Source organism: Triturus cristatus, chromosome 9, assembly GCF_964204655.1.
Source record: "Triturus cristatus chromosome 9, aTriCri1.1, whole genome shotgun sequence".
Lineage (NCBI taxonomy): Eukaryota > Metazoa > Chordata > Amphibia > Caudata > Salamandridae > Triturus > Triturus cristatus.
The window spans coordinates 1,043,240,192-1,043,267,045 of NC_140592.1; the positions used below are offsets into that span (position 1 = coordinate 1,043,240,192).

Here is a 26,854-nt window from a genome sequence, read left to right on the forward strand (position 1 = left end):
TCTTAGAAGGGGTTAATCCACAAGAGGACACTTACACACACACACACACACACACAGGGGTAACGGTAAAAATAGAGATGGTATGTTCAAGAACCGTTGCTAGAATATCTGGGATAGGTGAAGGGAAGGGAGTAGCATGAGAGTCCTAGGCGGGGAGGAATTCATGGTTCTCTCTTACAGCTACCCTTTTTCTTACAGGCACAGACAATCTTGCTGACCGGCTTTATACCGTCAGCCGAAGAGCGGAGCAGCCGAGATCTGTCTGATAAAATGCTGCGTTGACCGGCTCCTGTCCAGAGTCTACAGGAGCGGAGCAACCACAAGCATAAACCCTGCTCACAACTGTCCGGGCGGGAGCGGAGCAGCCGAGGTTCCCTCGCTTCCCAGTGGACGCGCTGCGCTGACCGGCTCAAAACTAAACTGCGAGCGGAGCAGCCGACATACGCGCTTACGTGGGAAGCTGGTGCACCTCTCTGGCCGGGACTAATCGGACGCAAGGGCGGACGCTCCCAATGGGGTAAGACGCTGAGTGTTTGGCCACAACGAGTAGGTGTAGCGTGACCAACTCGGGAGAAAGAGCGAGGGGGGTATTGCTCTCTGAAATCTCGTAACGGGGAACTCAGCTAGTCCAAAGGCAACACAGGAACAGAGAAGGTTGAGGGAATTCAGGCGGCGAAGCAATACACAGCGAGGAGCTGGAAAATTGGGGGCGTGGTCACCATTCACACGACGGATCAGTAAGCCAAGCACTGATTCGTGGAAACTCCTTTGGTTTAAAGGAGTTAGGGAGCGTCTCTAAAGTACGTACCTTACGATCTAGGGATTCTGTCAAAATGCCATACTCTAGTTTACCGAACCAATGAGAGAGCGGTACATGTTTTAATGTTGTGATTCCTCGTGACTTCAGGGGGAGTGAACAGGGAACCCTAACATGCTGGACCCATTTGCAGCGAGTTCCCGATTCCCAAGTGCTGCCCCTCAGGTCTTGGAACCTTGATGTGGCTAACCAGCTCTTGAAAAAAAGATATATATATTTTTTTTTAAATCACGTTTTTGAGCTCTTTGTGACCGCAAAGGCGCCTGTTCATACCATAATTGTGCCGCTTACACCAAAATTTGGCACAAGCTGCTGACAACTTATCTCTTCGCACAGCAAGCTTTGATTGCCTGCATAGTACCTTCACCCAAAGCACCAACCTGCCATGTGCGATGCAAGGCCTTCTCTTTGCACCACACCAACCACAACATTCTCCTTGCTCCCTGCGGCCCTCTCCAATGCGAACAGGACTCTTGGCACAAAACTTGAGATGGTAAAGCTTCAGCTAGACAATCTGGGACTGTATCTAACCCGCGCTCCATTGTGATCTGCCTGAACTGGTGACTTGGACTCGGTCCAGCACGGCCAGATATCTGCGGTTAGCGATTTATGCTTTTAGGTGCAAGTTTTTCCATTTATTCTTTAAAAATTCATAACTTCAGTTCTATGGATTGGATTTTTGTCATTTTGGTCTGGTTTCATTTATTAAATTCAGCTCTATGCTTTTAACCTGGTATGGGATACTTTGTGTGGAGTTTTTATTTTTTAACCATTTTACTGTTTGAAGTGTAGCACAAATAATTTATACATTGCCTCCAAGTTAAGTCTGACTGCTCTGTGCCAAACTGCCCGGGGGTGGGTACAGGTGAATATGTGCCCTACGCTGACTAGGATTGTATTTGCTTCTTGACCAGGGCTCACATCCCAGTCAACCAGTAACGCAACTTCAAACACATTGCGTATCCGGTCTTAAATTATTAATGAAGCCCTTTCAACCAGAACCAACCTGAACCTCTTGTTAACTCGCAGTTATTCCAGTTCACCTGCTTTGCCAGTCATGACACATCAGTAGCCCATTTGGGTAGTACCCCCCTTATCCCTTCACTATGTTAAACCTCACCTAGATGTCACTTAATTACACACTCAAGAAGTCACTCCAATTAGTCTTCTAAACCCGTCAGTCCAGCTAACCTCTTCAGCCACTCATCTTCGACTCCACCGGTCTGCTTTCCCAACAGCCACTTAACTGTCTCACTCCATCACCTGATTCACCCCCCAACCAGTCAGTTGTTACTTAGACAATGACTCAAACAACCCCCACCTCCCGGTCATACGATCCACCAATCATTTCAGGTACCTCTAATCTCATATTTACGGCTGTACCGCTTGCTACTCTACTACAGCTCCAAGCACTTTGCTGTCTCTGCCATAGAGGGTGCTGTGTCCTCTCTACAACCAACAGATCTAGAGAAAGAGCCTGTCTCTTTCGCTTCCAGTGCTGAAAACAAGGCACCACTTCTCATCAGTGGCCTCTTATGTAACCAAATAACTAGCTCCTCTCACCAGTACTACATCACTGTCCAGGAAACAATGAGTGAGCTTGCCTTTCACGTGCAACAACTGTTTCTGCAATTTTAGCATGCAAGTACATCCAGGCCCCTTTATTAGATCTCGCCTGAGCCAGCGCATGCGCTGCCCTGCGAGACATTTTGCAAGTGGGGTTTTCAAAGTGCTACCACACGCTTTTGCTGGCACACACAACTCCCGGTCGCAGCCGCACGTCTTGCTTGTTCCATATGTTCTGCCTCCAAGTAATGTATTACCTTCTGCTCCGTTTTTGCATACATTCTGCCTCCTCTTCCCCCTCCACCCAGGGCACAGTCTGCCATCCTTATCAGGTTCCCCCCCCCCACAGCCAGCCCCTCCTGTTAGTCTGCTCCCTCCATACATAGCACCTCATACAGCCTGCCACCCTTCTCTCCCACCACACTCTGTCGCCCGCCTCCTCCACATTTTTCACAGTCTACCTCCCCCCTACTATCTGCTGCGCTTCCCTTGCATTCCTCCCTTACATTCCTCCTATCCGCTTTACGCTCGTGCTTCTCTCTTCACGCACTCTGCCCGCCAGAACCTTCCACGGTGCCCAGCGGATTCCACGCTCATTAGCTGAGATGGGCCCGGTGGCACTTCACGCTGCGTGTGTTATTACGGCCTCATTAGGAGCCCTCCCCGCACCCTCTTCCCCGGTGCCTGGGCGAGGAGATTGGATTTCAGCTCCTGAGGGGCCTGGAGTGATATGTGAAGGAATAAAGCCCTGTGACTGAATGTTTCCGCGCCGAGCCCCGCAGTCCGCCAAGGCGATTATCTTCCGTTGTCCCCTTGTGCTGGGAGAGTGCACGTGGGATACCCTTCACCTCTGCGCATGGAAAAGCGCGCGGGCGGAAGGGGGCTGGGTGCTTTCCATTTCTGTGCATGCAGAATTACACTTGCGGAACCCTGCCAATTCTGTGCATGCAGAAGTGCTCTCAGAGAGCCCTACCCAACTCAGTGCATGCAAGAGTGCACGTGGGAGCCCTACGAACATTGCAGCAAAAGTACACCTGCCCAACCCCCATCTCTGGGAGCAGTGCGACCTGCATCTGAGTTGCCTTATTTCACGTGGTATACCCTACCATCTCAGTGCATGTAAGAGTGCACGCAGGGAGCCGTACCACCTTTGTGCATGCAGCATCTCCATGCATACAAGAGTGCAGGAAATCCTACTGCCTCTGTGCATGCAACAGTGCACACGAGGAGCCCTTCTATCTGTGCATGCTAGGGTGTACACGGGGAGCCCTGTCATCTTTGTTTCAAATTGTACCTGCATTACTTACCTCCATCTTTGGGGGTAGTGAGACCTACATCTGTGATGCCTTTGTGCATGTGGCTAACCATACTTCAGTGCGCGTGGGGATCTTTACTGTCTGTGCTTAAGGAAAGCCCTACCATATCTGCTGCAAAATTGTACCCGAGGAACCTCCCACTCCAGTCTCTGGGGTTAGTGAGACCTGCATTTCTGTGTTGCTTTTGTGCTCGCGGTGAACTCTACCATCTCTTTGCATTTAAGAGTGCACACAAGTGAGTCCTCCCATCTCAGTATATGCATGCATGTATGTACACAGGAGGTTCTTCCATTCAGTTACATGCGAAAGGGCACATGACGGACCCTACCATCTCTGTGCATGCAAGAGTGCCATACCATCCACACACAAGCAAGAGTGCTAGAATAGTGCAAGTTGTACATACATAAGTGAGCACTCGCATCTTTGTGCTAAAAATTGCACTCTAGACAGCTCTCCTTTCTCTGGGTAGAGTGCTGTCAAGTGGGCGCTCTCTTCTCTGTGGCACCATGCTGCAAGAGAACATTGGTGTGCTTTCTCATTCCTGCAGGCAAAGTGCACTGAAACACGCGCACCCTTCTTTGGGCAAGTAAATTGCATGGGGTGAGCTTTTTGCTCTCATCTTGGTGATTTTTCTTAAACAAAATTCCCTCCTGAGACTCCATGCTCGGATCCCCCCGATCTGAAGTAGGGGGAATGCACTCGGGCAAGCTATCACCCTGTGCTGAAAGAGAGCAAGCTACTGCACGAGTGCACTCCATGCTAGGATGTGGGCATTTTTCTACTGGCTGAGCGCTCAACTGCTCTCTTCTGATCTTACTTTCCTTTTCCCCCGCTCCCATGCGCTGGTAGAGTGCCCTTGAGAAAACACTTCCTTCTGTGCTGCTATAAAATGCCTACTGTTGAAGTCGAATAACAGACTTTACAGCGCATTGACCTGGTCTTACTACTTGTTGGCTTACATCGTTGTACCTTTACTACCCATTTGTTGTTGTAAATGCTGAGATTTCTGGTTCGGCTCAAATCCCCATTTTACTTACACACACGCTCACACTCTTTCTACTCTGCTATTTACCCCGGCCTGATCCATAAAACCCCTACTACCCTGTGTCCTTGCCCATTACTAAACCCTAAAGTCCTTTCCTACTCTATATCTTTACCGATCCCTGAAACCCTAAATATGCCTTACAACCCTGTGCCGGCACCTATTCCAAAACTCCATACTACTCCGGACCCTCACCTTTCCGTGAACCTTAAACCGCACCTTACTTGCCCCTTCTCTATCCCTGTACCCTAAAACACTCTTGAAGACTGCCCTGTACCTTTACCCATCCCCGAACCCTTAAAATTACTCACACCTATTATTTTTCTTATTAAATAATACCTTAAAATGCTTACCTTTGTGCTTAATTCGTAAAACAATAGATAAATAAATGCCAGGGTCTCCGTCAGAAGGCCACTTCCCCTGTCACCGCTTATGGCCATGGTCAGCACTGCCAATTACAACTGAAAACCATCACACGCCTACAAGTGTGACAATTCCGACTATTCCAGGAATCGAAAGGTCTAAGAATGGCTTTGGCAGCAGGTATGTGTCATTTTTAATGTATATAGACTTAATGAACAACTGCTGTTCTTGTCTCCAAATTAGGCAAACCGCTCCGCCATGTGGCAGGCTGCCATAAGTGTAGGTGTTGACATCTTGTGGACCCACCGCATTTGGGACATTTTTCAAATGTTCACGTCTCACGAATCTTTCAGAAACTGCAGGAAGGAAAAGCCAAATTATGAACACACAGATCTTTCATCTAGGATTGCCCGTACACTCAATGAAAACGAATCAAACTACCTCACAGAGGATTGAATAGGCCAATACAAAACAACACAATGCCATTTTCAAAGTGAAAAGTATTTTCTTCAACAGACCAAATAGACAAATAAATAAATCAATCAAAGATGGCTTCATGTTCTGAAAGTCTTGCCAATTATATTTCCCTCCAATCAAGGTCCGGTATACACGTAGTTACACAACTGAACTGCACCATTTTCTGTATGCAAAGTAAACACTAACTCCTTTTTCACCAACGAATCCAACAAACATAATACTAAAATGAAAAAACAATACCAAACACCATTTTCAGACCCAGTTTTCAACGCCATTTGCGAAAACACCTTCAATTGCTGATAATCTCACTACTTTCATCCTACAAAATGCCAGCAGTCTGATAAAGGGTACTTGTCTCCTTTTGACTCCTGCTTGACCTCCTCCCGAGACTTAAAAACCTGGTAAGCAGGGAGCAGATCAGCAACTGCGTTTTACTTGTTCTCTTGACCAACTCTCTGGTACCAGACCTGCCAACAAGCATTGGCATAGCCAATAGATCTCGCCTTTGGGACCTCATAAGTGTTGATCCATGCAACAGTTGATGTTGTTGCACCAAGGATATTGTGCTGCACAACTAAATACGTATAAGGTCCCAAAAGCGAGACCTATTGGCTATGCCAATGCTTGTAGTAGACTCTTCTGAGGTCCAGGCCAGTAGGCCGTGGTAGCGTTCACGAATGAAAGAGTGAAGGCTGGAAGTATGTCCAATCACTCACCCATTCTAGTCCCTCTCTTTGCACGGTTAGTTTCTGAGACCTTAGTTTTTGCTCAGCCATTTAGCTACTTGTCCCGCAGAGTCTCGTCGAATCTTTGAACCCGTGACTGCCACCTCAACATGGTTCTTTGCTTCCATGTACCCATACTTCCAGAGAACCACAGTTACTATATAATTGCATGCATTTGCCATCCTTCCTCTAGTAGGCTTGCCTCCCTGGGACAAAATAAACGCCTTATGATGACCATCCTCCAGAACAGTTACTAGGCCTATGTCAAAATCCTCTGGAACATTGGGATTTGAAAACAAATCTCAGCAAATGTTTAGGGTACTTTCCAAGCGTTTTCACTTAAAAATTAATTGAGCAATGACTGACTGGAATGGTATAATGCAAGTTCATGATTAAAGATTTAATCAAAGCAAAGCACCAATCAAAGTTCCAAATCACCATAAATGCTGGAGCTCCTAGCCTGGGCCTTTAAGCAAACTGAAGACTCACCAGCATTCTTCTGAAAGCTAAAGACGGAGGTCTAGCCTTGGTGCCCTCCTTCCTTATCAGGAGGTGTTGATGCCCTGCCCCTTCCGACTGTTGCTTCTGCGTACTTGCAGAGCCGAGTACTGCCGGCATCACCCATGCATCAACAGCCCACTGTCTGGGGATACAATCTTCCTGTTCAAGCCTGCTAAAGCTACAGTACTCATCACTCATGATCCCCACTATGAAGCAGTGGGTAGAGATACTGCCTGGCATAACTGCCCAGGCATCCCATCTTGAAAGAGGTTTAATCCTTAACCCGGCAGAAAGTGGCAATCCGCCTTTGTTGAGAACCCCTACTGCCGTCCTACACACCTCACGTTTAGGGAACTGCAAGCCAACTGCTGGCTCCCCCCTCAAATGTCTGCTTCCACCACATATTCTGTGTTGTAAGCATACGGATATTAATACATCTCTCAAACATGCATGGGGTGAGCTCCCAAAATATTTACCCAGTAGAAGACATCACTTAAGTGACTGGCGGTGTGTTCTCCCATGTATCTATTGTTTCATAAAACACACAGGACCGGACTAACAGTGGCCTGCGAGTTGTGATATTGGCACATGGCTCGCAATTATAAGTACTTCAATGTTTATCACACCAGGTAATTAAGATGTGTGATGGAGATTATACCCTCTGATATATTTTGGTAGGGCACCCTTTGATACATTTTTGGCAGAGCAAACCACCTGGAATTTAACAAGGGGGAAAGGCTTAGCATTCATACAGATTTTCAAGCTGTGACAGAAATGTTCATGTTATTCCCCAAAAAGTCAGCAAAGGTGGTAATTATTGCATCAGAAATTCCAAACACCTGTGTGTCGTATTTTATCAGATTCTCTAATGATCTCATCCAGTATGGGCCGCTTATGATCAGCCCATAGTCTCTAGCTTACGCAGGGCCAGAATTCTATATGTTAAAGAAGAAACCTTTTTGTTTATCTCAGTTTCCCTGAATGTTTAAAATAAAAAAAAAAAGAGATAGTACTCTTAAAAAATAAATAACTGATGAGACACTCATATTCATTGACTAGCAATAACTGCATCTGGGAGGTAACCTCAAACATCTCTACAGAGCTTAGGTCTTGAACCGCTTTGCCACTGCTCCCAGGGCTGCGCTGTCACAGCTAGCAGTGCTTAATTTGAGCTGGTGGTTTCCGGTGCTCAGCATCGGCAATTATGACAGTCTGCCACATGGTGGGATGTTTGTCTGATTTAGGATGAGTACAACAGTTGTTGACTAATTCAATATACGTTAAAAACGACTATTATCTGCCCCACCCATGCTAATCTTATAGATTTGGGGCACTGGAATAGACTGAATTGTCACACTTGTGCGACTGTGATGGTTAGTAGCTGGTTAGGTCTCGGCTAGCGAAGGCTGCGCTTGCGCAGTCTTGCTCGCGAGATTTAATGACTTGGAGAAGAGGGGCTTGAACCCGCCCCTCTTCTCTCCTCTCCTCCATTGGCTGGCCTCTTAAATGCTGGCCAGCCATTGGAGAAGAGGCTTGTCTCGCAAAACAAGCCCCTTCCTTTTCGGATTCGGGGGCGTGTTTTTTCGTTACTTTTCGCTGGGCGTGTTTCTCTCCTCCAGCCAATGGCAAGAGGAGAGAAAAAGAAAAACACGCCCTGAATCCGAAAACACGCCCCCGAATCCGAAAATGCCGCTGCCTTTCTCCGAGGCATTTCTGCTTCACCTCGGAGAAAGGCAGTGGTGTGCTGGTTACATTGGAGGAGGAGACAGCTCCGCTGCTGTCGTGCTGGACCTCAGCTCAGACCTGTTTCAGTAATCAGGAGAAGCCTCAGGGAACTCCACGGCACTGCGGCGAGCAGCTTCTCGGGTCGGTCTGGGCACAATGCTGCAAATTCAATGTCCAGGATACCGCTTTCAAACCCTGTCCCCGAAGCTCCCCAAGGTCGCGATCAACTCACGGCAACCATCTGGTAGCAACGGATACCATGGGGAGGAGAGGGAGAGGGGGCGTTGTATCCTCAACTGCACGGGCCCAGTCTGCCGCCTCGAGGGTCCGCGCGGGCCGCTATCGATGGCCCAAGCAGCGCAGCAACGGGGGGGGGGGGGGGGAGTATCCACACCGATGGAGGACGTGTCGTCGTCCCGGAGCAGGTATGGACTCCCTACTTGTTATGCGGCGATGTCGTAGGTGCCCTAGTACCCTACAGGCTACATACTGTGCAGGCAGACACAGGGGATCAGTCCGGTCGGTGAATTTAGACCTCTAGTGTAGGGCCCAAGTCCGGGGCTCAAGTTGATGCGCCAACTGGCCCCCAGGGCTATGCAGCCCGGCATAATTTTAGATGAGTCCGCTGTTATATAGGCCCCTCCCTCAGGCCAGGCCCAGTGTCGCACTGGAGTCTCTCGTGTGTCGGGACTTCGGTCTACGATTCTCCCGGAGCCTCGGAGTTTCTGTGCAGCATTCCGAATATCGGCAGCTAGTACCCTGCTTGTCTGACAGCCATCGGGTGCAGCAGGGACTTTCTGATTTTGCCCAGATCAGTCGCCAGCGACCATCATCTGGCATGTGTGTGTTTTTGTGGGCTGGGGCAATCATGCGGATGGTACATCCGCCTTGCGTAAAATCTGTCACCATGTTAAACGACCTTGCAGTGCTCTTCCGTGTGAAGTTGGTTACCGAGGCTCGTTCTTATGCTTAAATCTCTCAAAATTAGCGTTTTAAAACATCTTTTTGAATTGACATATTGTGCTTTGGTGATTGGCAGTACCGAATTTAGTAGTAGTAGTAAAGTAGTAAACACCTCAGTCTCACACATTTCCCCATATCAAGAAAACCCTTGACTGTAGTACTTTATTTTGTGGTGATTTTAAAGGAACCGTCGTAGTGGGATTTAATTTTCTTCTCCTTAGACGTGTGGCAGTTGGGCATTTACGTGTTTCGTTATGAGATATTCAATGCAGTTTTAAACCTTTGACGATGGCGGCAATGTTCCGCCTCTCTGAGTTTTTATCTGGTCTGTCCGGTTTGAGGAGCGTGTTTGTAGTCTCCATTTTGGTTAATAGACATTTACAGTTGTAGAAAATTATTATTGTCGGTAGACCAGCAGGCTCACCCCCCCGTAAATGGAAATATGTATTTTTGACAGCCCCGTGACCTCCACACGATCACTATTTTGTCAACGCTGCGCCGATGTCGCCTGAGAAACGTGGCCTACCCGAGGCCTGTACGAAGCTCCGGAACCTCGGACTCGCGTGAGCAGGTCTGCCGGAGGAGGGTTTCGTTTAAAAGCGAGGCGAAAAAGCAGGGATTGCCCTCAGCGTTACTACGAGTGTACCGTCTTTCTTAACCGAAATGCCTCTCTGCTTTCGAACCCTGGCGCAATTTGTGACCGGAATTATTATGGAAAATATATTACGTTTTAAATTACTCTTTTTTCTGTACAATGTGCATTTTAAATGGGACCCCATCTATCTATACCCGTGTCCTTCATAGGAAGCTATGTTGGTGTCGTTTCTTTATGTAAAGCAATCTTTTTCGATTTATCCGCATTGCTGGTGTCACAATGTCTACCAGGGCTCCTGTAGTAATACGAAAACATATCGCGTTGGTGCTTTGAACTTCACTCTGCAACTGCAGTAATAAAACCGGAGCAGTCCGCAATTAGCAGTTCTAATTTTAAATTCAAATATGGTTCACTCTATTTACCAAACCATGTTAAGAGCAGCGTCTGGCCAGTTATTCTAATAAAAAACAGGATATATTTTGCTCTCAGATTTAGGATCTGGCTCCCTTCAAAATATACTTCACTTCCTGTTGTAAAAAAAATAATTACTCATGAAATCTTAATCTTCATAGAGCCTGTTGAGGGGTTTGTCAGTTGATCCAGCAAAAAGTAAATATGTGTTAAATTTTGAGGTTACTGTGTGGCTCTGTGTGGGGGTGGCTCTGTGTGGGGGGGGTGGCTCTGTGTGTGGGGGGGTGGCTCTGTGTGTGAGGGGGTGGCTCTGTGTGTGAGGGGGTGGCTCTGTGTGTGGGGGGGTGGCTCTGTGTGTGGGGGTGGCTCTGTGTGTGGGGGGTGGCTCTGTGTGTGGGGGGTGGCTCTGTGTGTGGGGGTGGCTCTGTGTGTGGGGGTGGCTCTGTGTGTGGGGGGTGGCTTTTTTGTAGGTGGCTCTATGCGTGGTGGGTCTGTCTGTTTGTGGGTAACTGTGTGTGTAGGTGGCTCTGTGGGTGGCTCTATTTGTGTGTGGGTTGCTCTATGTGAGTGGCTCTGGGTGGGTGGCTCTGGGTGTGTGGCTCTGGGTGCAAATGCAATAGGTCTCGCATTTGAGAGTGATTAAGCTATTGACATTGTAAATAACAATGCCGTTTCTTTAAATGTTTTAAAAACAAAAACAAACAAAAAGAATGTCATGAGCAATGCCAATAGCTCTAACTTTAACAATGCCGAGACCATTGCATTGTAAATGCTTGTTGGTGCTGTAATCGGTAGCAGGGGCAATCGGTGGTGTAGGCTGCAGTAGCCTCCGGACGAGGGCCCTGTATGTTTTACAAATTAAGCACTGCCGCTACGGAGTCTTACCTCAGATTACTTAGTACTAGCGCGCAGAATAACCTGCCAGACATCTTGGCGCAGACCAGGGACTTTCATAATAGGGAAGATGGACTGATATTACTACGTCTGCAGCATTTCTATTACGTACTGCAGGGTGAAAGGCTGAGTAGGCGCTCTTGGGTTCGAACCTGTGAAGGTTGCCCTCTAGTTACTGCAGCGGGTGCATTATATGCGAAAGGGTGTGATGGCGGCACACACGTGGAAACACAGAGAGGACGCAAGTGAAAGAAAACAAAGTGCTTTCAGACGAGTGGTTGCGCTGTGCGTTTAGGACGGGGATAGTGAACTCCAGGGCAGAAAATTGCGATGGGAGGTTTGAAACGGACACCCAGTGAGGAGCCACAAGGAGTCAGGCGTGAAACACGCCCCAGGTGTGAGAAGCGAAGCGTACTTAAAGCCCCGGGCACATACAGACACTCGCGCACAAGTGATCTCTTAAATCTGATGCTTTGCCACATCACCCAACGAGTCAAGCTGGGTCAGAATTGAAGTAAAACTAACTCCAATAGCTGAAGATAGATCGCACACACCATTTCTGAATGCCTGACTTTCTTCCAGGCGGCATTCACCCTTGCTTTCCTGATTTCAGGGATATTTTAAAAGCGGGGTCATTTACCCAATAAGTCTGAAACAGACCGCTTTTCCAGGCAGGCTCCTCCACACCCCGAGAGGTGAGGACGAACACCTGACCAGTCCCTAAAGATGGCCGCACGCCTAACTTTAAGTCAAGTGCTACTTTAATTCTTTTGGGGTCTGATAAAGGTAAACTTACACTTTTGTGTAAGTTTACGTTTGTTTTGGAATTCACTAAAGATATGACATGCCTTTCTTTTTATGTGTGGAGTTCTCCACTCCCAACTGCGGAGTCTCTACAGTCGTTAAAATGCAGTTTTGTGAATTCTAAGATAGAGGTAAACTTACACTTGTGTAACTTTACCCTTATTGCTCAGGCCCGTGAAGTCCTTGTTATTTCTGACCAGCATTTCACACCGCAAAAGAACAGGTTTGCTTTGGTAGTGGAATGCGAGGCTCACGGAATATGCTGTGGCAGCCTTTTCTGCAAGCGTTTTTCTCTAGTTTGTCTTCTTCTGTTCGTTGTTCTCATCTACATCATTTTCATCCTCCCCATCATCATCTTACATGTTCTTTCCATTCCATCATGCCGTCTGATCTCGGCTTCTTATAATTTTCAGTTGATCCCATTTGTCCTTTTTACTCAGCTGCTGTCCTCAGCGTCATGTTTTCCCCTTCCCTTCATTTTCTGTTAACTTTCTCCTCTTCTGCAGCTCCACACATGCTTTCCTTTCACTCATCGCCCACCCCTCTCTCCACCTTTCTCTCTGGAGACAGTGCGTAGTGTTATTGTGCCTGTTGCAGTTGTCGTGAGGGACACGGGTTCTAATCCTTGTTAGGGGTGGATGTCAACTAAGGGGAAGCCATCCACAGGGGCTCACAAAAGTTAGAGGTGTACGCAGTCAGGAGTGATTATTTAGCTCTTTGTGTTTTGTATTACTCTGTGTATTCTGGAGCAATTAATATGCTTTTATAATATAAACAGCAAAATTATATGCACCAGGATTCAGAGAATAAAACAGAATGGATAAGCTTTAACTACCAGAAAGAGGATTATGAAAAAAAAGAGAGAAGAGTGTAGAGAGAAGGTGGGCCTACAAGACAACAATAGATGAACAAGCATTTGCAATGCAATAGGTCTCGTAGTTGCGAGAATTTGAGCAATTGGTATTGTAAATGACAATGCCTTTTTATTTACGTATTAATTTTTCAGACATAAATAAAAGGCATCGTCATTTACAATTCCAATCTCTTAAACTCTCGCAAATGCGAGGCCTATTGCATTTCAGTCAAGCGCAATCATCCTGCCCAATAACTGAAGAAACCCAGAATCTAGGAGGTAACAACCAACAACACAAATGCTGTTCATGGACAGATTTAAACAGGTGAATTCATTAAACCCAATATTAAATCTTCCAACAATAGTTATTCTAAGAACGGAAAGGAGTGTCTATGGATGATGCAGGACTACTGTTTAGCAAGCCGCTGTGCAGGCAGACACCGACAGGAGATGGCGTCGGAGACACTGAGGAAGACTGTAAGACAAGACCACAAGCCCAAAGAGACAGACACTTGCATGTGGAGACTAGTGACAGAACAGAGGCGTACACTCGGCCAGGAAGACCAACGGTTGAAGGGGAGGTTTTAAGGGGGAGGGAGAGGGGGGGGAGGGGGGGGGGGGACAAGCATTGGGATTAAGAGACAAGGAAGCAGACATGCCACGAAATGGAAACAGAGAACTGAGGCAGTGACAGATGACTGGACAGGGGGGACACGTGCTACAAAATGAAGACACATGGATACTAATGGATGGACAAGAGCAGATGAAACCCCATGCCAGCAAGACACCACAAAGCAAATACCACCCGCCTTCACAATGTGTCCCAATCCCACACCTAGAGGCAATGCTCATACCTGTGTGTCCGTCTCTACGCAACCATCCTCTTCTCCTGGGCACTGTACAACTAGTCTACAGTCTAGGAGTAACCACCAGACCAAGCTTCACTCACACAACCTACAGCAATTCTACAGGGACACCCCAAAAGCAGAACGGCGGACCACAACAAATAAGTACCGCTTCTTAACACTACACACGGATAAGACAATATCAAATTAGCGCCTATGAAACAAAATTGTATGGAGAACACATCACAACCAAACACAACACATTAATTGCCACAAATAAACTTTCACTTCCAGAGGAATAGGTCTGAATTCCTTAAGTACTACACACGTTTTGACTCCAAACACCGATGTGGGGTGTCTTAGGGGCACCAGAGAGCAACTGCTCAGAATGGGGCACTGTCTACTTGCTGGAAAGGGGTAGCTGCCAAGTAAAGAGGTCTGGGGTGACGTCAAGGGGGAACTGACTAGAACTTGACATACTCTTTATGAACGGCATGTATGATGGCGAAGGCCATTCACCGAGCTAGACTATCGCAACGTCATACACCACACAAATCACCGAACAAGCAGAGTCCTGTTCTGCTATGCGACTAACCTGCAACCCACCCGCACAAGTAAAGCTGGGGTTAATCTAAACAAACGAGGCATTTACTTTGTCTTAAAAGCGGAACAGGAGGACTGGGAATATTCTGGCCTTTTTTTCAACAATTATTGTAAATGGGAGGGTGTGGACATCGGTGTGGCCCTCCCCAGCCTCCTTCCGTACACCTCCTATTAGCAGCTGGCAAAGATTCACGTTTGTCAGGGTTTTTCTACCTCTGTCCACACAATGCTCTTTTACATGAATTTCCCATGCAAAGTTAAAGTGTTTCTAAGAACGGGGCAGTGAAAACACCAGTCACTGATGCAGAATGTCGCTGTTCTAGCTTCCAAATATTGGTAGCAAGTAGGCGCTGTGCCCATCTTATGCCCTCATACTACTGTATATTGGCACAGGGTTGATTCGTGGTGCCTATGGGTGATTGAAGAATTAAAACAAGCATTTGCAATGCAAAGGTCTCGCATTTGGGAGCCTTTGAGCTATTGGCATTGTACATGACAATGCCTTTTATTTATGTGTTTTGAAAACCAGCCGGTGGTGCATAAACATGCACTTTGTACCTACAGTTGTTGCAGTTTGGCAGTAACTGCACTTCTTTTACTGCCAGTCTTGCTTCTCGTAAGCAAGGACTATAAGTACAAAGTGCATGTTTACGCACTGCTTGCAGGATTTCAAAACACATAAATAAAAGATGCCAATAGCTCAAACTCTCGCAAATGCAAGACTTGTTGCATTGCAAATGCTTGTTCTATTATATTAAAAGAGCCTGGTAAACTTGTAGTACTGCCTTCCACCAGAACACAATGAATTATCATTGAAGTATGTTCCTAAAGGTGCAAGAGGAATGTCAATGTTTGTTAGGATTTATAGACTGAGGTGAGAATATTATAGTGTGTACTGTGCAGGTCTGATTCAACTCAGAGAAAAATGCAAAAGGATAGTGTACTGCCAGAGAGCCCATCTGTTGCACGTGTCATCTATGTAGAGAACAATATGAAAACTTTGAGGGAAAAAAAATGTGCGAGCAATGCCTATCTTTATAAATAATACTCATCTATTTGCTTTGCTCCGGGAGGTGCAGGTGGGGTCTGGGGGGGCCAGTGCCCAATCTGTAACTGCCTTCCCCCTCTCCTCCCACACACACACACACCCACCCCTTGTGCTGCACCACAGAATGACAGCTTCGGCAGGCTAAAACATACACTGTCATCTCAGCCTGGGTAGGGCGATGTTCTTCCTGTTTTCATTATACATTTTATTTTCTCTTGAATTCCCTTAAGAGTATTTGTTTTTTCCAGGATGCCTTTCTGTAGTTTTTTTCATGTTAAATGTTTTTCGTATATAGTGCGTATTGTGAAAAGAGTAGTTCATAAAGGTTTGTGAGAGTTTTTAATGTGCATTTCTCACTGTGCACGTCAGTGGGTCATAAAGGAGTTCAAAATAAATGCTCATCCAATCCTTGACGCCTCTGCAGAGCGCATAGCGCAAGAGTCATTCGTGCCAATTGTAAATGTGATTCTATGCGAAAGGGTGTGAATAATTCATGTAGCTGTCGAAATACTGACAGCGAAAGTTAAGGAAGAGACTACTTACAGGTGAGTGAGTAGTTGTGCGTGGGGAAAAGCAGCAAGGACATATGTACAGGGGAGAGTAAAAAAAGGGTGCTAAAGAGGAGAGAGGTCAGGTGTGAGATATGCAGATGGAGGGATTGAGAAAGACATCTGAAGAAAATGAGCCAAATGTCTGATCGAGAGACTGCAGAAGAAAAGGGTGTGAAGTGACTGAGACAATCTGAAGACCACTAACCCTTACACATACCTCAGTAAGTTTTAATGCAGTCTGCTTAACACGTTTAAACTACTATATGTTCTTTTGTTTGTGTGAGAAGACATGTATGTATTACATACGTGCACCATGTATTCACTATTGCCCGTTGTTAGTGACCGCGCCATTTAGCCCCTTGCTTGCCCCATAAATAAGAACCGCCTGTAAAGATGCCACTAACTGTCCAGAAACAGCTGAAATTTCTGTGACGCACACATTAAAAAATTACCTAGAAATAAAAAGGCTATGCTTACTAGGCTTGAAGGCATTCCATGCTCCTCTTTAAGGCAACTAATCATACGTTTCTATGCCAAACGAGGTGGTTACATTCCAAAACACAGAAAAGTTACAACAGAAATGAGAAATCCAACATTCCGTGCAACAAGTGGAAGCATCTATTGTTGCAAGACAATTTAAATGCCTTCATAAATTAAATAGAAGTTAAAGATGATTTTAAGAATAAAAGCGTACTTTAATTTGTGGGTTAGGGGATACACGAGCAGACGGCAAAGGCAGGTTAAAAGTTTAGTCCAGAAAGACTCAGACTGCTCACTGAAACCATGAATGATTCTCAAAAAATGTCAGGCTAAAGTGGGTTTAAAAATGCTTCATTTAGTTAGTTAAGTCATAACATGTAAATCGCTCTGATACCCTCGGGTCCAGCTGGCACTATATAAAACTACTAAAAAAAATAAAAATAAAAAATAAAAAAAGCAAAATAGCGGAACTCGGAGAAAATGTATGACTGCTTTATACATTCTGCTGAAAAGGGATATTTATGGAAACGTCTGCACAGAAAAAAGACATACAGAACACTTTTGTAAAAGTGCCTATAACCCTAATAACCGTTACGTTGCAAATCTCTCACTGGCCGGAGTACAGATGTAATTAAAATACAGAAACCTACTTTTGTGAAAAATAAAAGGACATTGTTTTATTTACTGCAACATCCACGCACACAACTATAATGCACGCAGAAGTGCTGTGTCAGAATAAGTGAGCTGAAAGAATTGTATTCCACGGGGTAGTGCCATGGGGTCACGCCACTTCTTCAGCTGGGGTCCAAAAGCTCCCAGAGCTGGTCAGTCGTCGTATTCCTAGCGCAAAGAATGGCACTGTGCTGTCTGCAGTTATGCTCGGTTACAGACTGGCATGCTTCCAGGCAAAGAACACATAGTGCTCTAATGCTGCAGGCGCTCAACTTTCCCAATAGGAGCTCAAAGCAACGTGCTGGCTGCACTCCTAATGTTGTGCAACATTTCCGAATGGCACCTGTAGCTGGTCAGCACGCTCTTGTTCACGACAACGATCAGAAAAGAACTAATGCCGTAAAAACTGTCTGCAAAGAGCTTCAGAAATGAGGTTACAGTTTCAGCCGCCAAACCCTCATTCATGTATGCAGAGGATTTGGCGACATTTTCGGCTTTAACCAGCTCATGCGGACGCCTGCGAACTTCCACCATGGCCTCAGAAATGTAATGAGTCGCGCACGCGCAGTGATTGCTGTGGGAGGAGAGAGGGAGGGTGCCACGCAGCTCAAGCTCGGCAGACTGCAAGCCATTCCCAATCCTCGTTAACCTTAGGGTGTTTATATCGGCCATGTTTGAAAAGAAATATTTTCGGCGGTTTACTTCACAGTCGGCTACATTGGGAGGTAATACCATAACCACAATGTTAACAATATATTGTGGCTTTATACAGTAATCTTAAAACGTCACTTAGGAAGCGGATGATTGTGTTTAACGTGTATAAGCTCCTTTTGAATTAGAACTTTTTTCTTTGTAATTTTGAAGTATCGTCTATCTGATCACTTACTTTTTCAAAAAGGCACCTACGACTGGTTTCATCTGTTGATAATACATTTTAGTGTTTCTGTATCCTAGACTAGATGGTTGTCTAAGAAGATCGCTTCATGTCATGCTGCGCTTTCATGTTAATGGTGGCCACGCCCCTTTCTTTAGACGTGGCTTGACTAAAGAAAGGGGAGTGGCCGCTATTAAAGTGAAACCGCGGCATGGTGAGCTTCTAAACAAAAGAAAGACAGAGGGAAAACAAGCATTTGCAATTGAAGACGACTAGCATTCACGCGAGACCTATTGGATTGCAAACGGGAGTGCAGGTGGGCGGCGTGATTAAGGCAGGAACAGCGGGAGTTGGGGGGGGGCCGGGAGAGAAGGCACAGACAGCGGGAGGGCTGGCACAGGAACAAAGTAGTGCTCAGGAAACACAGTGAAGGGGCCAATAGCCATGGAAGGAGACATGGCCGCCATAAGGAGGGACTAGCAGCCTCTAAACCAATTAGAAGGCAGCATTTAGAGAGGACAAAGCCACAAGCCAATGAAAAAGTGGGTGGGGGGAGTAGGCGGTGCTTCCCTCACCTATAGTGTATACTGCATGCCTCGCAAAGCGAGCAGCGCATATGCTGCACCGCTAGGCGAGACCTAAAAAAATTAATTAAAAAAAAAAATTAAAAAAAAAAAAAAGTACAATATCATACTCAAAACCAACCAACGGGAGTGTAACTACTCAGGGGATAATAGAGCCAAGCACAACGGGTCTGGGATTAACACACTCTCTAGACTGAAGAGGGTCAGCCATTCCAAGGGCTACAGCAAGCAGTAGCAAGACGTACATCCTCCGTCTAGTACAGATGTGTGTGTTCTTAATTGGCACAAATCAAGCAGCGCTGCTCTGTGGCGTGCAGCTGGGAGCAAGTGTTGGGCATCAGAGAGAAGTGGGAAATGGTTACAGAAAGCGCCCCATCTTGTAGAGGAACAATAGAGCTCAGAGTGTGAATACATGACAAACTGATAAAACATGGTACAGCTAGCCACTTGTAGGACTGGGAACAGAGGCCGCTTCCCTCTCAGACTACCACTTAAGGCCCCTTCACTTACAGCTTTAATCGTCTTATAGCTTCAGCTCTTGTCAGAGCCAGATCAAAAAACGTCTTTTGTATCTAACCATAAGTGGACAATCGTATTGTATAGCTCCAACTAAGCTGAGAACAAGTATGCTAAGAGTGGAAGGCCTTACCTGACCCCCGGCTCTGCTGAGATGGACCACAACCGGCGAAACCTTGTGAACTTTGGTGCCGCCGAACACGCCGCAGTGGCCAGGATAACAGTGACCTTCTTCCCCATGGCGTAAGTGCGCGCAAGCAGGCAGAGACAAAACAGAAGAGTGGTGTGTACACATCACTTCCTGTTTTTCATAGTGGGATACTTTTGTCGCATGCGTATAACGTAAGTTAGCGCGCGCATGTCAATGCGCATTATTTTAAAAAAACTATTTGCGTAACGAGATTGTAGTTAGGCAGTGCTGCTTCCGTTTTAAACAGAAGTTACATATCGGATTAAGACCCAATAGTAAGAACAATAACAAAAAAGGAAAAGTTAACTAATGGCAAGCGGGGAGAAATTATCCGGCAATAGGCGGAGTTTCACCACGCATATAGACTACTAGATGTCTCGGAGAGACAGCGCATGCGCACTGCCTAGCGAGACCTAAAAAGGGGAGAGAAAGAGAGAGGAGACATGAGGAAAGTGTTTGAAAAAGAGTGGCGAGAGTGAGTGATGCCAACACATCAAAGAAGTGGGAGGAAAAAAAAGGACCAGAAAAAGAGTAACAGCAATGGGGAGATGCATATAGAGAATGTGAGAGAGAAAATGCAAGAAACAGGAAGACAGGGAAAATGAATATGGGACTGTAGAAGAGGCTGGTGTCCATGCAGTATTTTGCGGCAAATAGCACTACCCAACTTCAAAGGATTTATCAGCCCTGCAGGAAATGTGAACCTGTCACGTGTAGGTAGGTGCATGATAGTACACTGAAGATTTGAATAATGCAGCCCAGCACAGAAAACAGATAGTGTTCAAGGCAGAAGACAGATATCCATCATGCATACACTCAGATACAGCATATATACATACAACCACACACAAGTCTCAATCACAGTCATGCGCACACACACACACACACACACACACACAAAATCACAGTCATGCGCACACACACACACAAAAGCTATCAATACAATTGTACCTTGAGACTTTGAATTAGACCTCTCTGTGATTCTTGCTCTAGGATTCTAACTCAAACTGCTTGCCAAGATAAACAAGCAGAAGCTCTATTGAAAGCTAGCTTTTGCTTATCGTTGCCTGGCACACCAGCTCCTGCAGCTGCCAGAATAGGTCTGGAGGCTAACCCTCCTCCTCTATCCTTCCTTCTGATAGGATAAAGGGATGTAGAGCGACCAGCCCCACCAAAGCTCAATTAGCAGATATGCTGCATTGCCGTAGGAAAGTTCTTCATGTCTATGTACTGAGATTGTGTGAGGTGAGCTGAAGAAGTGACCGCCTGACACATGTGCAGTTAAAAAGGGACAGTGGTGCCCCCTTTGTTTTTGGCATGATGTTGCACTTTAATTTGAAAACAGACACTTGTTTTCCAGGAAAAGTGTAACATGTCAGCAGGTAATTGGAGGGATACAGGCCTGGGCCATTTGTTGGTGGCTCTATGCCCCTGTGCCCCCAAAAGGGCAAACCGCCACTGCTTGCAGTGCATGAATTGTAATCATTATAATAGGCACAGTGAGCCACAAAGGACATGTGACTCCTTCACCTTGTAACCCTCACTGTCTTATGTTACACATCTTGTACACCAAGTTACACACAAGATTTATTGTTTTGTTTTTCATTTTTAAACCTTTTTTATTTTCATATCAAATACATATACAATATCAGCAAGTGTATGTAAATAAATCCACAGGCAGCATTAGGCATAAGAAAAGGATTAAACAAAACAATACTTCATATCCCAGTATTTAAGCTGAAGCAGTGCTCCAATTAACAATAACCCACTTTGAATCATAATTGGGCGTGGTATGCCGCATTAAAACAGCTTAGAACTCCTCTATCCATGCAGGTAATGCTCCCCAGATCTTCCTTCCCTTTCGTTTAGCCCGAATACCCTTACGTTTATATAGAGCTATTTCAAATTGATATACATGCAGAAAGCGCCCTTTCCATTGCTGGAATGTCGGAGGGAGTCTATCTAGCCATGCAGCAGATATTTACAGTCTATACACAGTCATAGCGATGAAAATCAATTCCAGCCCAGGCCCTGAATAGGTTTTGTACTACTCCCAATAACATAAGCTGTGGGGACGGAGTGATATTACTTTTTAATATCTCCCCTAAAAAGCCCACAATTTCTAGCTCCATTTGATTTAGGCTGGGGCAGGAGTAGAATATATGGACCAGGTCAGCCCCTAAAGCATAGCATCTGGGGCAGCTTGTCCCAGCCGTGCCGCCCCATTTTGCAATCTTTGCAGGAGTTATATAAAGATCATACACCGTTTTATAGTGTTGTGATTGCAAATTCGAGGCATTCATCACTGTACCCCCTAGCTCCAGTGATTCCAAAAACCCTGAGTCGACCATGTCAAGTTTCTCCTTCCATTTCCCATCCTGCTTCTCGAGGTTGTCAGGAACCAGTTCCAATAGGCAGCCGTATAGCTGAAAGATGGAAGGGATAGCTTCTTTTACCATTACTTCCAATACCGGTATTTGATCAAAGCCAGCAGTCCCCCCAGCTTTAAAAAATAAAAAAAAATCCCTGATCTGTAAGTATTTAAAAAAAATCTTGTGATGAGACATTGGAATTTACTACGGATCAGTTCAAAAGGAGCGAATGAGCTCCCTACCAAAAAATCTTCCAGTCTACTAACCCCATCTATTAAAGCAGCTGTCCTGGAAAATGCAGGGCAGTTGCTCATTTTGGGTCAGAGGGGTATATCGGCTATACTTACCCACCCCTGCTTTTTTGCTAACCAATACCCAGTTCCTATATGCTGCATACAAGGTCTTAAAGCGGGTTCGTTTGAAGTAGCTTGGCTCAAAAAACATCATTAGACGGCCCTGAGCAGACTTCCCAATCAATAGCTCATAGATGGAGGGTGACCTAATACTGGAGTCCTGCGCCGTTGTGCAGCAGCTAAACAATATCTGATAACACTGCAAGACTGCAGAGAGATAATACAACCTAAAGTTCGGTAGTGACCAGCCACCCCTACCTCTAGGTAAGCACATAAAAGCATTAGCTCTTCTGGTCTTCCCGTATGCCCAAATAAAATTAGCTGTTAACCTATCAATTTTCTTAAACCATATATCATTCATTTCTAGTGGAGAGATCTAAATACGTATAATATTTTTGAAAGGAAGATCATCTTAATTAAGTTGCATCTTCCCATTATCGACAATCTCAAGTTATCCCATCTTTTAAAATCATGCTTGGCTTTCTCCAGAATAAGGGACTAATTTTTATCAACTATGATGTCTATCTTTGAAGTGATACAAATACCAAGATACGTAGCTTCATTTGTAATCCTAGTATCAGATGCTAGCGTGTCTGTTGATTAAAATTTGGGTTTTGGTTTTGTTCAAAAGGAATCCTGACCCAGTTCCGAATTCTTCTGCCAGTTCCTCCACTGCCCTTATGGCCCTATCAGGATCACTTGTAATTATGGCGATGTCATCGGCATAGGCGAGGGTCTTAGTATCCCACCCATGTAGTGTAACGGGCACGACATCTTGTGAGGCTTCTAACGTTTTAATAAAAGGGTCAATAAATAGCGCGGAGAGTAGGGGAGACATAGGGCAGCCCTGTCTTGTACCCCTCTCGATTACAAGGGGGTTCAGTTTCTTGTCCCATTATACTCAGATAGGCAGTAGGTCTTTTATATATTGCCTGGATTGCAGTAATAACGTTTTTCCCCAGTCCAACACCCTCCATCACTTTCCAGAGAAAGGCCCACGACACACGGTCAAAGGCCTTTTCTGCATCCAAAAAACAGACACCCATTGGTTTAGCCAGGACTACAGTTGCGTCGAATATGGTTATAACCCTTTGAATATGGTCCGTAGTTCCCCGCCCCGGGATAAACCCATGCTGTTTATCAGATACAAGCTAATGTATGACCCCAGCCAGTCGGGTAGCGAAGATCTTTGAATATAGCTTTCCGTCGCGGTTTAGCAGTGTAATTGGTCTGTAGGAGCCAAGAGAAGTAGGATCTTTGTCTTTCTTTAGAAATATAATTATGTTGGCAACATCCCAGGATCTGGGCGGTGGAATCCCCATTCTAACTCCGTTTACGAGGTTCAAGAGCTCCTGCTGAACTTCTGCAAAAAATATTTTATAAAACTCTAATGGTATAGAGTCTAACCCTGAAAAAGGGGAGAGAAAGAGAGAGGAGACATGAGGAAAGTGTTTGAAAAAGAGTGGCGAGAGTGAGAGATGCCAGCACATCAAAGAAGTGGGAGAAAAAAAAGACCAGAAAAAGAGTACAGCAATGGGGAGATGCATATAGAGAATGTGAGAGAGAAAATGCAAGAAACAGGAAGACAGGGAAAATGAATATGGGACTCTAGAAGAGGCTGGTGTCCATGCAGTATTTTGCAGCAAATAGCACTACCCAACTTCAAAGGGTTTATCAGCCCTGCAGGGAATGTGAACCTGTCACGTGTAGGTAGGTGCATGATAGTACACTGAAGATTTGAATAATGCAGCCCAGCACAGAAAACAGATAGTGTTCAAGGCAGAAGACAGACATCCATCATGCATACACTCAGATACAGCATATATACATACAACCACACACAGTCACAATCATATGCACAGACACACAATCACAGCCATGCGCGCGCACACACACACACAAACACACCCCAATACAATTGTACCTTGAGACTTTGAATTAGACCTCTCTGTGATTCTTGCTCAAGGATTCTAACTCAAACTGCTTGGCAAGATAAACAAGCAGAAGCTCTATTGAAAGTTAGCTTTTGCTTATCGTTGCCTGGCACACCAGCTCCTGCAGCTGCCAGAATAGGTCTGAAGGCTAACCCTCCTCCTCTATCCTTCCTTCTGATAGGATAAAAGGGATGTAGAGCGACCAGCCCCACCAAAGCTTAATTAGCAGACGTGCTGCATTGCCATAGGAAAGTGCTTCATGTCCATGTACTGAGATTGTGTGAGGTGAGCTGAAGAAGTGACCGCCTGACACATGTGCAGTTAAAAAGGGACAGTGGTGCCCCCTTTGTTTTTGGCATGATGTTGCACTTTAATTTGAAAACAGACACTTGTTTTCCAGGAAAAGTGTAACATGTCAGCAGGTAATTGGAGGGATACAGGTCTGGGCCATTAGTTTGTGGCTCTATGCCCCTGTGCCCCCAAAAGGGCAAACCACCACTGCTTGCAGTGCATGAATTGTAATCACTATAATATGGCACAGTGAGCCACAAAGGACATGTGACTCCTTCACCTTGTAACCCTCACTGTCTTCTGTTACACATCTTGTACATTGAGTTATACACTTACAAGATTTATTGTCAATGTATAATGTGTATGTTACATAAAGTGCTCTGACACCTTGCATTGGGACGAGTAGCGTTGTAAAAGAAATAAAACAATGGTATTTAAATTGTTATTTGTGCGAATACTAGAACAGACCAACACATCGGACATTTTTACAGTGCATGCATCTCTCTTATATACAGGGTTTGAACAAAGTCAAAAGCATGCCTCTCTTAAATATCTGTGAAGTGATAGCAAGCTATGTGCCTTTGATCCCCCTCCTTTGAGTTTGTAAGTGCAAGGCTCCAAACAGCGCCCAGCAAGGAACAAAAGGAGGCCTGAAGCCCCTTAAATTTGGTAGTTTCTTTGGCCCAGCTGGAGGAGAAAATAAAAAGCCCCCTGAACGTGTCACGGTGTCTGAAAATTACTGTGTGTCAAATTCAGTTTATTTCTGTAGGGCCCAGCTCCTTGGCAGGGTGGATGGAATCTACCCTGTGAAAATAGTGGGTAGATGCCTTCTACCCCCGACTTGTGTCCTGTTTGGCAGGTGTCACCTTTTTCCCCCACCCCAATCTCCATTCCGACATCAAAATACCTCCACAGACTTCAATAGGGTCAACCTATTGTCAAATCTTTAACATCCTCCAAAAAGTTGTATATTTTCTATTCACCTTAATTGGATCACCCTCTTACCGTGATTTCTAACGACTTCTACAGACCACCTGCGTTATTGGTATTTTGGGAAACATTTCGTACCCCTGGTTTCACTTAACATAGGTGTTGCAATGCAAACGAATAGAAAGAGCTGCATAGATACCACAGCAATAAAATACCATATACTCGGGGACATTGGAATTATGCGATTGTGCAGCTGTGCCGATTTTTGCATAGTTATAAATTTGCTGTGTTTGCCACATAATCCTTCACCCTATGCATAATCTGCAGATTGTAACAAAAAAAATATGCGTAGCTCAAAGAGTTCAAAAGTTACTGAAAACGAAACATCATGTGTTGCTGCACAGTGGAAGGCCTTTTGCAATAGTGGACTGGTCTATTTTCTGTAGCTTATTGCTATATTTAGGTGTTAAAAATTGTACTAAACAGGTGCAGCTAATGCACAAACAGTGTGAACAAGATTTAAATTAACAAAATAGTGAATACGATAAAAAAAATAAAAAAAATGTGCCGCATAATTTGCCTGTTCTTGCCACATGATTCACTCAACCCTGCCGCATAATTTGGTCCTCCACTGTTGCATAATTCCCGTGGCCCTGCATATTCTCCAGTCCTCGTTATAAAGAAGTCCTCCGCTGTTGCATAATTCCCGTGGCCCTGCATTTACGCCAGTCCTCGTTATAAAGAAGTTCTTCGCTGGTGCATAATTCCAGTGGCCCTGCATATACCATAGTCCTCCTTCTAAACAAGAAAGAAGTGCCCTTCTGTTCCTTTAATACTCGAATCGAAAGTGTTATCAAAGGGGGAATGAAGGTTAAGGTCTCTTCCAGCCTCCGTTCCACTCACCTGCCTCTGCTCTTCGTTCAGTCCATTTACTGTGTCATCCACAGGGACGCTGGCGCAGCCCCGCACCAGGGGCCCCCGGTTACAATGGGTTTTCAGAACGCCGGTCACCGCTCTCCGTACCAGGGTCGCCATTGCTGCTGTAGTTCTCACTGTTCACCTCTCAGCCAATGATCGCAAGGCATTCAGAAAGCGGACTAATCGTCGTCCGGCTTTACAAGCCGATTCTAAACAGTCGAGCACCAGTCATATTCTGTGACGGGATGGGCGAGGCTCTGGCAGCCAATCAGCTTTAGGCTTCACTCGGCAGAAGTAAAAGCAGTAGCCACACATTGAATTGTTGGGGTAAAAGTGAGACGTTGTTGCAAACGATGGGGTAAATACGGGTGATTACAAAATTACAAAAACGAAACAGGATACACAGTTGCAAAGATGCCTGAAAAGACGGTAAGCAACTTACGTTTTCAATCAACTACTTTGAATTACATATAGACCTCCTCTTATGGGCTTTAAGTGGGACCCAAACGTGTGTGTGTGAGTGGAGGGAGGGGAAGGGGGCGTTTCTACAAGGACTATGGCCCATATTAACAGGGGCATGGCTTAAACACCTAAATTAAATGCCATAGCGTGCCCGTGCCGCCCGACCGTATTTTGGTTAT

The 26,854-nt window shown here is 45.5% G+C and overlaps 1 protein-coding gene across 1 annotated transcript in view; it reads right to left on the minus strand.

The window, feature by feature from the left end:
• IVD (isovaleryl-CoA dehydrogenase) overlaps nt 1–26,419 on the minus strand; it is a 314,006-nt gene extending 287,587 nt beyond the window's left edge. The window contains exon 1 of the mRNA XM_085626876.1: nt 26,199–26,419. Within this exon, the coding sequence (XP_085483002.1) occupies nt 26,199–26,330 (132 nt within the window). The 5' untranslated portion in view covers nt 26,331–26,419. The remainder of the gene's footprint in view (nt 1–26,198) is intronic.
• Between the last annotated feature and the right edge of the window lie 435 nt (nt 26,420–26,854).